Here is a 14,740-nt window from a genome sequence, read left to right as displayed (position 1 = left end):
TAAATGAAAATAATAATTTTATGAAAGTGTTATAAAAATTAAAGTAAATGAGTCAGTTTGCAATTTTTATATAATAAAATGTGTTAATTGTAAAATAAAATAGTATCTATTTAGAATATTCTTTTTTGGAAGAAAAACTAGAGAAATCCATTTGAACAAAACTTAGGTATATTATAAAAGATACTTTAAAAGCATCTCCAATTCATCTCTATATATGCTTCTATATATAGAGCAGAAAACTATAACAATCTCTATTTTAGAGGCAAATTTATTCTGATCTTGCAAAATAGAAATTGTTATATTTTTTTATTTTTTCTATAAATAGAAAAAAATATAGCAATGTCTAGTAATTGTATTATAGAGTTTCTCTATTTTAGAGATAAAAATAGAAAAATATATTAGAGATGGTCCTACAAATAATTTACAGTAGAACCTCTATAAATTAATACTCTTTAAATTAATAATCGCTATAAATTAATAAATTCTTTCGGTCCCGAGTTGGGCTGGTGTAAAAAATGATATATTTCGATAAAATAATAAGATAATATTTTTTTTGGAAATCCTATGTAAAAATAATGTCCCATCAATATCATAAATTAATAATCAAATAAACTAATATATATATATATATATTTAAGAAAATCTAGTGATATATACCTCTATTGTTGTTTTCTTATCTAAGAAAATCTAATGAAATATGACTCTATTGTTGTTTGCATATTCTTGAATTTGCATTCTTATTAGAGCTCATCTCTAATTTTTTTCATTGTTATATTTTGAAATTGCATCCAAAATTTTTGGAGTCCTAGATGCGATAATTACTTTTTTAGTAACTGGTTCTAAAAGTACCGCAATATTTTCTTCAACTTTATCATTATCACGAAGGATAGTAGTAGCAATGTGAATGATAACAAATTTTTAAATTGTAAATATGAAATTTTTTTTTTATAAATTTATATATTATTAATTTATCGATAAAATAAAACTGCTATAAATTAATAAAATTTCATGGTCCCGACCTTATTAATTTATAGAGGTTTTACTATATTTTGCTTTAAGCGAGACTATTAATTTGTTTTTTGTTTTTTTTTTTTTTTGCCTAAGTGCGATCGCTAATTTTAAAATATAAAGAACATAAACCCAATTAAAATAAAGCGCGAGACAAAGAAACAGAGCATATAATAGAAACACAATTGGATAACAATAATATTACAGAACGACACACTTTTACCAACAGTACGATCTTATAAACATAAAATATGATGCAATTTATCAGGAGTTCAATCAAAGTAGTAGCACAAACGACTGGAAATCTAGTTATTGATATCTAGCAAACCTGGATGCGAGTTATTGATATTATGATGCAAATAAACAGAGACTCAGTTATCACATAATAATTATTAGACCTTTCCTAATAATAATTATTATTATGCATCTCTGAGCAACTGATCAGAGACTAGGAGGAGGAGGGACGGGAATGGTCGTTCCAGCCTCAATCTGACCACGACCAATCAGACGCCAATGTCTGTCGACACGGCGGCTTAGAGCCACCTTCTCACCTACGGTGGTGCAGACAGGCACCGTCAGTTGCACTTTCATCATCTTATTCTTCACTCCTAGAACCTTAGCTCCCGTCGACATCGACCCGATGTTCACCATCAGTATCTCTCCCTTGCTTAGCTTTGCCACCTTCATTTGCTTCTCTTTTTCCTTTGTCCTCACCCCAATAAGACGGATCAGAAGCTCGGTACTCACCTCAAGCTCAACATAGACCTCAGGGAGAGAACCCATTTCTCCAAGCACTTGACCAACCAACCTATCAGCACGGGTTAGCATAGGGTCCATTGTTGTCCCAACTCCGATCAGACCTCCCGGCACAGCAAACTGAAGCTCGTTCTGTTCTGCGTACAATGACGTGATACGGGTGTAAATGGGAGCGCATTTGGGGTTTCCAAGCAAATCTTTGTCAACCATACCAGGTCGGATCTCAATCAATTGGTTGACTTTCAAAACACCCTGCAAAGAAAGCAAAAGATCAAATTGGACCCTGCAATACAAACAAAGGGATGACTGCAGAAGCAGAAGCTACCCAAGCCATGATAAAAGTCATTTACTTTGATTTCCTAATGTTTTACCAATTAAATGGAGGACTGCAGAAATGAAAAAACTACACAACTTCCAGAAAGAAGGCACAAGATAATTTATTTGAACACAGTCCAAGGTAGAGAGAATCAAATCAATACCCGGAAGATACTTCCACCTGCCACTCCACCTTTGATATCATCAACCTCATAGCCAGGTTTATTGACATCAAAAGAACGAATGACTATCATCTTTGGCGGTGACACAAAATCCCTTTTAGGGATTGGAATCTTCTTGACGATGTACTCGCACACAGCATCAATGTGTATTTGAGTTGTGCTGAGACAGGAACAATAGGGGCATCCTCGGCATTTGTGTCCTGCAACAGGTTTATAGCTTAATCAAATGATGAAGAAAATATGCTAACTGATTGATGGGAATATTCAAACCTTTATAAATCTCTGAATTGCAGTGTGCTGTTCGATGGCGGATTTTTCTTGAATGAGATCAATCTTGTTCTGAAGGATTATTATATGCTTAAGGTGCATCATGTCGACAGAAGCAAGATGTTCAGCTGTCTGTGGTTGAGGACAGGCCTCATTCGCAGCAATTAAGAGTAGAGCACGATCCATGATGGCTGCCCCATTGAGCATTGTGGCCATGAGGATATCATGTCCCTGTTGAGAAAACATAAAACACCTCCTCAATGGGTTATAGGACAAGTAAAAGTTTATATTTTGTGAGAAGTGTAAAACTCATCATACCGGGCAATCCACAAATGAGACATGCCTCAGTAGCTTCATCTTGCAGTTCTCAAATCCAGGGACATCGCAATTTGGGTTGTCTTCTTTCCCGCTCCCATAAGACCTAGAAATTTCAACAGATAAGTTGCTAGCTAACCCTCATACACCAAAAGAAGCAATCCAGAACAAAACTCACTTGTAGCACATTGGTCTAGGGCACTTGTTATCCTCGCATTTGAAAATCTTGGCATTTGCATATCCAAGTTTAATGGTAATGTTACGCTCCAATTCATTCTTAAAACGGACAGTCTGCAGAAACAATTCATACCAAGTTAGAAGACCCTCGAGTGACAGAAAATAACTTCATTAGAAACAAAAAGTCAATAGTCCACTACCTGCACACCAGATATAGCTTTCACAACCGTAGACTTTCCGTGTGCAACATGTCCGATGGTTCCTGAAATATATCGATCACAGTTATAATTTAGCCAGAGCCTAAACTGAAACTTAAATAAAGCAGAAAAGGTAATTAAAGCAGAAATTACCAATGTTTATCGTTGCCTGGCGGGATATGACCTCGGGAGACAGAGGATGCAGCTCATTTACATCAAGCTTGCTTAAATCTTGTTCAGCTAAACCCTTGCTCCGCCACATTATGACAAAAAGGAACCGCCTTTATCCTGCTAAAACCAGAATCAATCAATCGAACCGTCTCCACCGGTAAGCTAAAGTCGATTCTAAGGTACCTTAGGGTTCTATACAACCATAGTAACGAAAATCCATTGCCTAAATATCAAAAATAAAAAAAAAAACAAAAAAAAATCTGATTTACTTTGAGATCGACAAACCTGATGGCTTGAAGCCGATTGGAGAAATTTGAGAGGATTAAAATCTTTCGCCAAGACAATCAATCCCTCGTCGAGCAGTCGCCGGAAACCAAAGAGAGAAACAACTTTTATCTTTAGGGTTTTATATATACTTACGGGAGGTATTCGTTTAGGATTTAGAAAAAACTTTAATGACTTTAAAAGTTATTTAAAATATATTGTTATTCAATCAAAACTTTTAAAAACTCTTAAAAAATTTAGTGTTATTGGTTGTGGATTTGTAAAAAGTTATCTAAAATCTTGATAAATCTAGTGTTATTGGATTAAGAGTTTTATAAAATCATTAAAAATTTTATGTTATTCAAGTAAAACAAAAGAATCTTGGATTATTAATGAATTCTAATTTTATGTTATTGGTTTAGGATTTTTTATCATTTCCTTCATAACAAAAGTCATGAAAACTCTTTCATCAAATAGAAAGATTTTACAAGATTAGAAAAAACAAATCATCAAGATTTTAAAAAACTTCCTAAACAATCTCTTAGAATCCTTCATTTTTAATTTTCAATTTTCTATGATTCTAACAATCAGCAAGAACATAAAGTCATTAAAATTCTTTCTAAATCCTAAACCAATACCTCTCCCTAAATCCTAAACCAATACCTCCCCCTTAAACACTAATGGCATGAATCGTAAATAACACAAAAGCAACAAAAAGAAAACATTTATATATATATATATATTTTTTTTTATCGGCAAACTTTCATTAAATTAAGCCCAAGATGGGCCGAGAGTTACAAGTGAAAACGGAGCCCAACAAAGTAAAGCCCATTATAAACTTAATAATCTAAAGCCCATTATAAACCTAATAATCTAAGACAAAAAAACAGCAACACACAATTAGGTTTAGAAATTGACACGTATTGGACACGTGTTAATTATGAAGTTGGGGTGGAACAATGATTGAGTCGCGCCGCCTTCCACCGGAACAGAGTCTCCGATCAGACCCAAAATTTTCCAGCCGAAAATTCATCTTTTTCGCTACAGGGATCCATCGATCTTCAGCTTTTTGCTCTGAATCTCACCACTTTCCTTTTGCATCTTACTCCAGGTGTTAAAAACAAAAGCCCCATAAATTTTCAGATCTGTGAAGCACCAAAAAACGGGATATGGCTAGATGTCAGATTAGTCGCAAAACTTTGCTCTCCTAAACTGCTCTTCACCCTCCACAAAATTCCTCCCATCACGAATCCCAAAAATTAGAAGAAACCATCATACACAGCCAATTACGGCCACTAGGAAGGGTATGAGGATTTACTCTCCTTTTCCTTGGATTCAAGCAATCTAATGATCCAAAACTTCTGAATCACCCACTCGGCTTTGATCTCTTTAACTTGAAAGAAATCAATCTAGCTCTGCAAAAAGAAAAGAAAACACAAAACTTAGCCATAAGAGCTAAGAAGAAATCGCATCTGAGCGAGAAATAAAACCGGACTTAGCCGGAGACAAAAAACAGACAACAAAAGTCGTCGGAATAATATACAGTTGCTTTCTCTACCTGAAAGATTTGAGAGAGAGAAGAGAGAGAAAGCTTTCATATTTTGCATGTAAAACAATTGACATTTATATATATATATATATTTAACAATAATGGCATGTACCGTGAATAACACAAAAACAAAAACAGTCATGGTCTTTTCATGAGCTTTTATGTGATATTTGAGTATTACAAAGCTTTCTTAGAGCATTTCTATTGGGAGATTGGGTACTTTTAAAAACTAAGAACTTTTAAAATTAGAAAATTAATTAAAATTATCCTTTCCAATGGTAAAATTTTAATTGGATTCTTAATTTTGAAAAAATATTATTTTCAAAATAAAAATAATTCAAGTAAAACATTATTAGTTTGTTTAAACATTTTAGATTTTATAAAAATAAAAATTATTGCATAAAATTTTTAAAATCTAGTAACTCTAAGACAAAATATCACCAAAGGTAGCATTTTTAAAAACTAAACAATGAAGCTCCTGGAAATCAAAAATTAACAAAGCTACGGTTAAAGATATCATCAAAGGTAGCATTATCATGATGTTGAGACTGTCATCAAAGAGCATCCATATCAGAGACTACAAGACCCTCTCTGCTTACTACCTCTGCAAGTCTGCAACCCTGATATTAATTATCCTGCAAACTTCAAATGTCGACTACATAACGGTGTTGGCTCGATGTATCAGAATGATTTCGATCGCAAGCATTGTGATGCGAGTTTCAACACCACTGTTCCCATGAGTTATACTCCAGAGGAGAAAGATTTGAATGTAACCAAATTGGAAAGTGTTCTTAAAGAAGGATTTGAGGTGAAGCTGAGGATTGATGAAAGACGGTGTCAAGAATGTAAATCCACAGGTGGAATCTGCGCCTACCGTGTAGCAACTCCAGTTTGCTGCAAGACAAACTCGTCATCAGAACACAAATGCACTCCAATGATCCCATCTAGATATTTTGGTAAATTACTCCGACCTCTCTCAACGATTATATATATTTTTTTATACCAAATTAGCCTCTAATTACATTTTTTTCTGTATTTTCAGTTTTCTTTCATAAAAGATTTAATTGTGTCTCTGATATGGATGCTCTTTGTGATCCCCTCTTGCTTTGTTTCTCAAGTTAATATGAATTTCAATTTGTGTATGTATCTGATTTTGCTAATCTTCTTCCTTACGAACCAGATCCTTTCCTTTCCTCATCAAGCTTTCTTTTATATGTACGATTCTAAATTTCTGTCTTGACTATTGAACTGACGTTTTCTTCGCTCATGCAGGTCTCTCCAAAAAAGCGAAAATCGGTACATGTCTCCTCCTATATTTCAAGGGAGACTAATGTTAGTAGAACATACCTAAGTAATAGCATAATCTTACGGAGGTCTTGTCATTTTGTTTGTCTATAGGCATTGGATTTGCTAGTGGATTCTTCATTACCAGGCTTTTCATAGGATGTATGCTCTGTTTCATCATCCGGAGAAGAAAGAAACTGGAAGCTCAAAAACACAAGAAAAGGCTTATCAACTGCACTGCCTTACTCCACCAATACAGTGTCAAACACTCCAACTATGGACTTGTCCCTTAACGGTTTAGGGACAAAAAAAAAGCAAGTGGTAATGTTGAAGGAGCAAGTCAAGCGTGAAAGCGACACATTCAAAAGACTTGGTGAGTTTAAATCATACGTTTCTGAGGCTATGTCTCATTCACTAGAGACTTTTTTCTCCTCGCTTTTTTAATTATGTTTTGCACTCACCCAAAACTGAAAAAACTTTCCTTGCTAGTCAATAGTCATTGTGGAGAATCTGTTAACGTATAAGAAAAATTTATGAAATCCGCAGATCCATAATTCGATATCATGTAAATATTATTTTCTAGCTTTCGGTTGACCCAATCATTGTTCATAAAACAGATAGTTTTGGATAAAGAGGACATGAACAAATCCATGCATAGTTCAAAAGCATCTCTCTATATAATAAGATTTATTTTCCAGTTTCCATGACAACTCAAACGCTCTCTTCAAAGCTAACTCCAGTGTCAGCCTTCACTGGCCTAACTATCATATAATCGATCACAAGGAAGGTAACAAAAATCATTATTTATCAGTTCTACCAAATTCGGAACAATTATTTTAAGGACCAAAATTTAGGAAAAGAATGAGGAGGAATATGATATTTCTCTTCATTCCTTAAAATTTTTACAATTTACAAAGAATATTATTTGCTCATCATTCCTCTATATTCTTTATAAAATGAGGAACACTAAACCAAAAATGTTCCTCCCCAAAATTGACGAGGAACAAATGGAAAAAAAAACATTAAAATTTGTTTTATATTTTAAAATAAATAAAAAATTATGTTTATTAATAATATTTTAATTTATAATACAATAATATTCATATTTTTCACAGTATATTGGCAGAAAAATATATTTGGTACAAAATTTCATGTTAAATTAATTTGAAAGCTTTATTTCGAAATTGTATGAATAGTAAAATAAATTTAAAAGATGTGTATATCGTAAATAAAAACTAAAGAATATTTTAAATTAAATTTTATTGTAGGTTAATATTAACTATTAGTATTTAATATGATGTATCTAATATTTAATTCACAAATTTTATTTTAAAATCAAATGTAAAATTTATTTTATATACATTAAAAGTAGTATTAGTATTTTTATTAATTAATTAATTTAATATTTAATATATTTTTAAAAATATTGTTATTATTTGGTTACCATTCATTAGTTTGTTCCTTCTCTGCATCTTTTCCTTTCATTCCTCAAAAATTGTTTATTTCGTTCCTCATTGTTCTTTTTATTCATTTTCTTTTTGTTCATCTAATGGTTATCAGTAGAAGCCTAAATCTTACACAAAACCAAACAATTATTTTGCAATTGGTTAACTTTTGGATATTTAAGTCTAAGGGAAAGTTTTGGAACGAATATATGATTTTAAACATAAAAAATATTTGCTTTAATAAATTTCTCTTGCATGGTTACACAACAAGTATATGATGGAGTCTCAGAATAGATTTTCTACTTGTGGATCATATAAATTTTTTAGGGGGTGTATTCAACTTGACATTTCAAGTGATTTGTGTAAAATTTACAAATCCTATGTTATTCAATCATGGGTTTAAAAAGTCTCCTGAAATCCACTGTTATTGAACTGATGATTTAAAAATCTACCTTAAAATCCACTGTTATTCAAAACAGTTTGTGGATTTGGATTTTAATAATTTTTAGGGATTATGGAGGATTTGAGAGGATTTGTTTAGTTAAAAATACAGAAAATCCAAATCTCATGGTTTTAGGTGAGATTTGAAAGAATTTCACCATAAATCATATCAATTTCCCTAAAATCTATCAAAATTCTAAATTTTCTAAATCCCACAAAATTCTCCAAAATCATGGTTTCAATACACCCCCTTAGATTTTACAAAAATAAAAATTAGAAAATATTGCATTCTAACACAATTTTCACACATTTTATTGCATTCTAACAAACTTCTTGTCCACAAGGCACTTTTTGCCTTGCTTTTACACTGTTCACTTTATTTTTATACAATTTTACCCCTCAACTCCTTCTAACCAAATTATAATTCCTCAACTTTCTAACTACAATTGTTAGAGCAAAAGAATCTCCTCCTTTCATTTGTAACTAAAAATAATGGATCTTGTGGCTGTATGACTTACACGTGTCTAGTTCCTTCAAGTTGATGTTGGCAGCCATATATAAAGGTTTCTTTTGTGTGGATAAGGGAGACAGGAAGGAATATGGTTTTGGTGAGCCGAACATGGCGGCCCTGGTAATAATTGTCTTTTACGTTTTTTGGTTGTTTCCGTGGATGTCATTCTTATTGGTTTAGGGTCTTTTCTGTGGATTGCAATTATGTGATTGATATACCAACAACTGTTCTTGGTTGCAGGTTGGACATTGTATTTTCCTATGCGGTGAGTGGGCTTCTTCTGTGGATGGCGTTTGGAGGTTTGAGGTGGATAAGTTTCTCATTTCGAGGGTCGTTCCCCTCTCCGAGACTGTTACGTTAGCTGAACTTGAGGATGCTGTAATACTCAAATTCGGCGTTCTGAAGAAGAAGGCTTGTTTCAGCTTTTCTCCTCCTAACAGCATGCTTTTCACCACGGGTGAGAGAACTACTCATGTACTAGTTACTACCGATGTTGGCTTAGACTACTTCAAGCAATTGTTTCGTGAGAACCGTCATTTAAATAAGTTTGTCAACTTCCAAGAGTCTAGAAAGAGAAGTACAAACACACATGAGTTAAAGACAGGGGATAAAGATTCTGATGTTTCTGGTCGTGGCATTCCTCTCTCCGCTAATTCGCCTGGATGTAGTTTTGGAACAAGCAATGATGAGTTGGCACCATTACTTGATGCCGCTAATGGAAGCCAACTGAATGATGTCGTCGTCGCTGGTCTTTCTGAAATGGAGGAAAAATTTAAGATTGGAGTTACTAATGTCTGCCGGAAGTGGAAGGAACGGTTTCGGTGAGAGTGGGAAGTGTGGGAAGTGTAGTTTTGTTACCAGTAACACTTTAATTGATGTTGATGTTGAAATGGAAGGAACGGTTGGTTCCAAATCAACAATCCCCATATTACCTACCACCCAGGTTGATTCATCGCTATTGGTTGCTGTTGATGAAATAGAGTCAAATTATTGGGAAAGAGGTTGTAATGTTGTTTGCCAAGAGGGTAATGTTGAAGACTAGGGTCATAGTTCTGAAGAAGAAGAAGACGCAGAAGAAAAAGAAAGACCAACTCAGGAGATTCTTATTCCTTTAGGTTATGATCGAGAAATTTGGGGAAACTTTGTGGGAGATCATTTTGGTCTTGCAAATCCTGTAGAAATTATGTGTACCACGAATGACTGCTTTGACCATAGGGTTGTTGTCAACGGTGGCACATCATTACCAAAAGATGAGAAATTTGTTATGGATTCTGGTGGGTTTTCGGTCTGAGTGGTGACCCAGCAGTCAGTCAACCTGTCCAAAGTACCCTGACCTCGTGGACACATAATGGTGGACAGGAAGGGATTCCAGCTAAACCAAAAAGGAGGTTAGAGGATGTTGACCATGAGGAGTTTGATATTCCTCCTCTGTTTGATGACATAGAATATGAGAGGGATGAGATTCCTGATCTTTACATTGATGACGATGATAAAGGCATATACAAGGGCAAGGTATTCACCAACAAAGAAGATTGCCAGATAGGTTTAGCCATATATGCAATTAAGAATCAGTTCCATTTTAAACAAACCCGGACGAAGCGAGACTACTTTGTTCTTAATTGTTCTTGTGCGCGATGCGACTGGAGGATTATGGCTAAAGAACTGCGTAATGGATACTATGAGATACGTAAAGCATGTTTGGAACACACATGCTCAGTTGAAACAAGGTGAAATTACATGAAGAAGGCGACATCTCGAGTTATTGCTGCTTTCTTTAAAGCACAATTTAGCGATCCATCTAAAGCCCCAGTACCAATGGACCTGCAGCAATTGGTCCTCGAGGACCTAAAGGTAAATGCATCATACAATAAGTGTCGTAGGGCTAGGGAAAAAGCTACAGAGGATTTGTTTGGCTCTGATGAAGATTCATATGATCAACTGGCTGAATATTTGCATCTTTTGAAGCTCGCAAATCTCAGTACTATAACAAATATCAAAACAGAAATTGAGGAAGATGGTAGTAAAAGGTTCTTGTACACGTTTTTGGCGTTTGGGACATCAAACCAAGGCTTCAGTAAGCTGAGACGTGTTCTTGTTATGGACGGGACGCATCTAACTGGTAAGTACAAAGGAGTGCTGTTGACAGCAAGTGGCCAAGATGGTAACTTTCAATTATTCCCTCTAGCGTTTGCTGTTGTAGATAGCGAGAATGATGATGCGTGGACTTGGTTCTTTGAAAAGCTTGAACGGATAATCGCAGACAGCAATACCCTGACCATCATTTCTGATAGGTGTCAGTCCATTTACGTTGCTAAAAAGAGGGTTTTTCCCCTTGCTTATCATGCAGCTTGTATTTTCCACTTGGCGAGGAATGTCAATGCCAAATTTCACAACAAAAGTCTTGCAAAACTGGTCACTAATGCTGCATATGCCTTCACAGTTGGCTCTTTCCAGACGATGTATGGACAAATTAGAGGAAAAAACCTCGAATGTGCTAAATGGCTTGACAAAATCGGAGCTGTTCATTGGTCACGCGCATATTTTCAGGGAGACCGTTACAATCTGATGACTAGCAACATAGCTGAAACGTTGAACAAAGCATTATGGAAGGGTTGGGCGTTACCAATAGTGGAGTTGCTTAAGTTTATTAGGGCTATGTTAACACGCTGGTTCAGTGCAAGGAGGAAAAAGTCTGCCATACACAACGGGTTGGTAACTCCGGAGGTTGATAAACAGATGACAAAGAACATGTCACTAGTTAACGGAAGCAAGGTTGCAACTGTTTCAAGTTGGAGTTATGAAATTGTGGGGCTGTTCAACGTGAAGCACCATGTCCTTCTGGATTTGAAAAAATGCACCTGCAAACATTACGATCGAGTAAAGATCCCTTATGGAAACACAATGTTGGCTGCCAACTACCAAGGTATTCCACCAACAACACTAGTAGACGAGTACTATAAGACGTCTACATAGGCAGCTACTTACGCAGGATTAATCAACCCTGAAGTTAACCCCAATGATCTGGGCATGGGCGATGAAGTTGTTAGGAGGGACATAATCCCACCAAAGTCCCGCCGGCCATGTGGTAGGCCAATTAAGACTAGAATTCCATCTGTTGGTGAATATCCGGTAAGAATGGGCAAAGCTTCATCTATTTATTCACCTGTTTCTCATGCGAGTAATCATGTATTAATTTGTATTTTTTTTTCCGCAGAAACCTTCAACTGGCACTGTGAGAGTTAATAGGTGTTCAATATGCAAGCAGACAGGACACAACAGGAGTAGGTGTAGCAATCCTATTTGATGGTGTTGCATTTTTTTGTGAATAAAGTTAGGTTTTGAGGGCTATGAGTGATTTTTTTGGTCCTTCTTAACCAGACTCTTACTTTTGCTCACTTTTAATTGACATCTATTTTGCCTTTAAGGCTGCGGTAAACGCTATGAGTTAGGTATGTGTTGAGTAGCAATTTTTTGGTCCCTTCCAGGTAAGTGCTGGCTGAGTGACGTCGGAAATATTAGGATCTCTTTTCATATTTGTTTGTCATATCCATATGGCTTACTTCCTGCGGTTATTGTAAACGTTATGAGTTATGAAACGTTCCACTATATATCTCTTTTGTCTTCTTTATATTATTACATATCTCGCATAGTACCATCCATATGGATACCTAATTGTGGACAGCCCAAGGTTATCACAAGATTACACATCATAATCCCACACAGAACCTCGAATTACCATATAGGACAGCCTATCCATGTGAATACTACACTATAACAACCCTAAAAAAGATTATTTCCACTCTAAAATACCCACCTATAACAAAAATAACAACGTTTCGTTTAACCATGTGGACACACCCTTGTGGATACCAATAGCGACATGGCCAAAAAATCGATGGTCAACTTTTATCATCCCTGCTTATAGTGGATTGCTCGTTCAACAATGGACAGCAATAGCTGTTACTCTAAACTTCGAATTACCATCTATAGGCGGACTAGGTTTCTAGCAAAGTCCATCCATGAGGATACCCCAAGCTAACAACCCCAATAAATACGATCGTGGACATCATCATATACATTACAATCAATCCACATAGACAGCAATATTTAACGATTTAAAAACATTTCTCAAATCACATTTGTTGCCTGCTTATACTGGATTTCTCGTTAAATAATGGATACCATTACCTGGTCTTCTTATTTTACAAGTTTTAAATCCTCAATTTAGGGTTCTACCCACTATAAGATAATGTTTATCCATACATAGCAAATTCATACTAGATTAGCATATTTTTCATTACGGAAAAAAAGATCTTAGCACATCTTAAAAAGGGTGTGTCACTACATTAGTTTGGGAGAATTAGAATGCAAAATACAAAAAACTACTAAAAGCAATATTGGTTACAATTCTAAGACAAAAGCATTATATCTCTAGATAGAAAGAAGAAGATACACTCGATACACCTCTCCCCATTGAATTCCCGCAGCGCCTCGTGTTCAAAACAGCACATTGGCACATCTCCAAAATGCCAAGTATTAGCATACGTCCCCCATCGCTTTGGCCGCATTTTGTGGATGTGGTACATTAGAGAGTCAGCCAGCCTATCAACATCACCAAATCGAGACTTCTTCTTGTAGTTCCAGTAAAAATCCATATTCGATGTCCCTTCGCAGCTCTTCAGCATTATCCACAACAACTCAGCAACTGGGTACACATGTTTAATGATACTCACCACTGCAATTGCCTCTTTCAAATCACAACATTGAAAAGCTAAGAATAAATTTTCCACATACAAAGCATAAGGATTCTTGGCGTATAAACACATCCCAAAAAAGTCATTGTACACAAAATCGGGTCTTGACCAACTAACAAAATTGTAATTGCGATCCAGCCTAACAGAGGGAAGTGTTTCCAACGAGTGAACTGCTACTCTACCTGCACGCCCTGCGACAAACCAGTTTCCCAAATGTTTGATGCCATCCTGAGCTACCAAACTCACAATTTTCGCCAGAATTGGTGCTGGGATGTAAAGATCTTTACGTGTAGGAAACTGTAAAAGCGTTAACAAGTAGATTCAACATATCTACCAGATCTATTACACAAAAACTACAATAAACAAAGTCTAAAAACAACAAAAACGAACCTCAGGATTCAGTCGAACAAGAGGTTTGGTGATAGGTTCTTCAGCTGGTTCGCGGTCACTCATACGTGTCCGAGCACTATGAGGACGAGGGAAATGTCTTCGTGGTAGTATTCGACCATGACCGCATTTACCATGAGAGCAGTTCTCACAAATGATTTTGTATGTAGGAACCATTTTCAGCTATTTTCTATTTTCTATCACATACAAACTAGGTTTATATAGAATCAGTCTACAAAAGATAACTCCCAAAATACCCCCAAACACTAACAATAATGGCCTTCATCAATACATAACCACGTGGACATATCCACGGAAACATAACTCATACGAATCCATGTGGATACCAAATAATGTTCAACTACTCATCTTATAAAGGATTTTCTTATTAGATTGTAGAATACACACCCAATTGTTGAACACTATATATTTACAATCAATTGCTAAAATACCCTCAACATACTCTACAACATCCTCAATCCTCTACAACTCTAGATGAAAATGGCTACTAACCTTTCATTTTTTGTTAAATAATTTTCGATAGAACATCTACTTAGGTCTTAGATGTTAGGGAACTACTTTTGCCTAATTTGGGTATACGTTTAAAGCTATACGTTATGGATTGCTTTGTTTTCAATATTGACGTATTACTTGTCTTACGGTTCATGATTCTATTTAACCATTCAACATTTATGTTTTACAATTTAGAGTTAGTGG

General features: G+C 35.3%; 1 protein-coding gene and 1 pseudogene across 1 annotated transcript; one reads left to right on the top strand and one right to left on the bottom strand.

Moving 5' to 3' along the window:
- On the bottom strand, positions 1,243–3,778 carry LOC104724937 (annotated as a pseudogene).
- LOC104728575 lies at positions 10,620–11,855 on the top strand. The gene has a single exon (XM_010447534.1). It carries the CDS (start codon positions 10,620–10,622, stop codon positions 11,853–11,855), a length of 1,236 nt encoding a protein of 411 aa, XP_010445836.1.

The sequence above is a fragment of the Camelina sativa genome, chromosome 11 (assembly GCF_000633955.1).
Source record: "Camelina sativa cultivar DH55 chromosome 11, Cs, whole genome shotgun sequence".
Taxonomy (NCBI): Eukaryota; Viridiplantae; Streptophyta; class Magnoliopsida; order Brassicales; family Brassicaceae; genus Camelina; species Camelina sativa.
The sequence above is the reverse complement of the archived record's forward strand: the minus strand, read 5'-3'. Positions and strand labels throughout refer to the sequence as shown.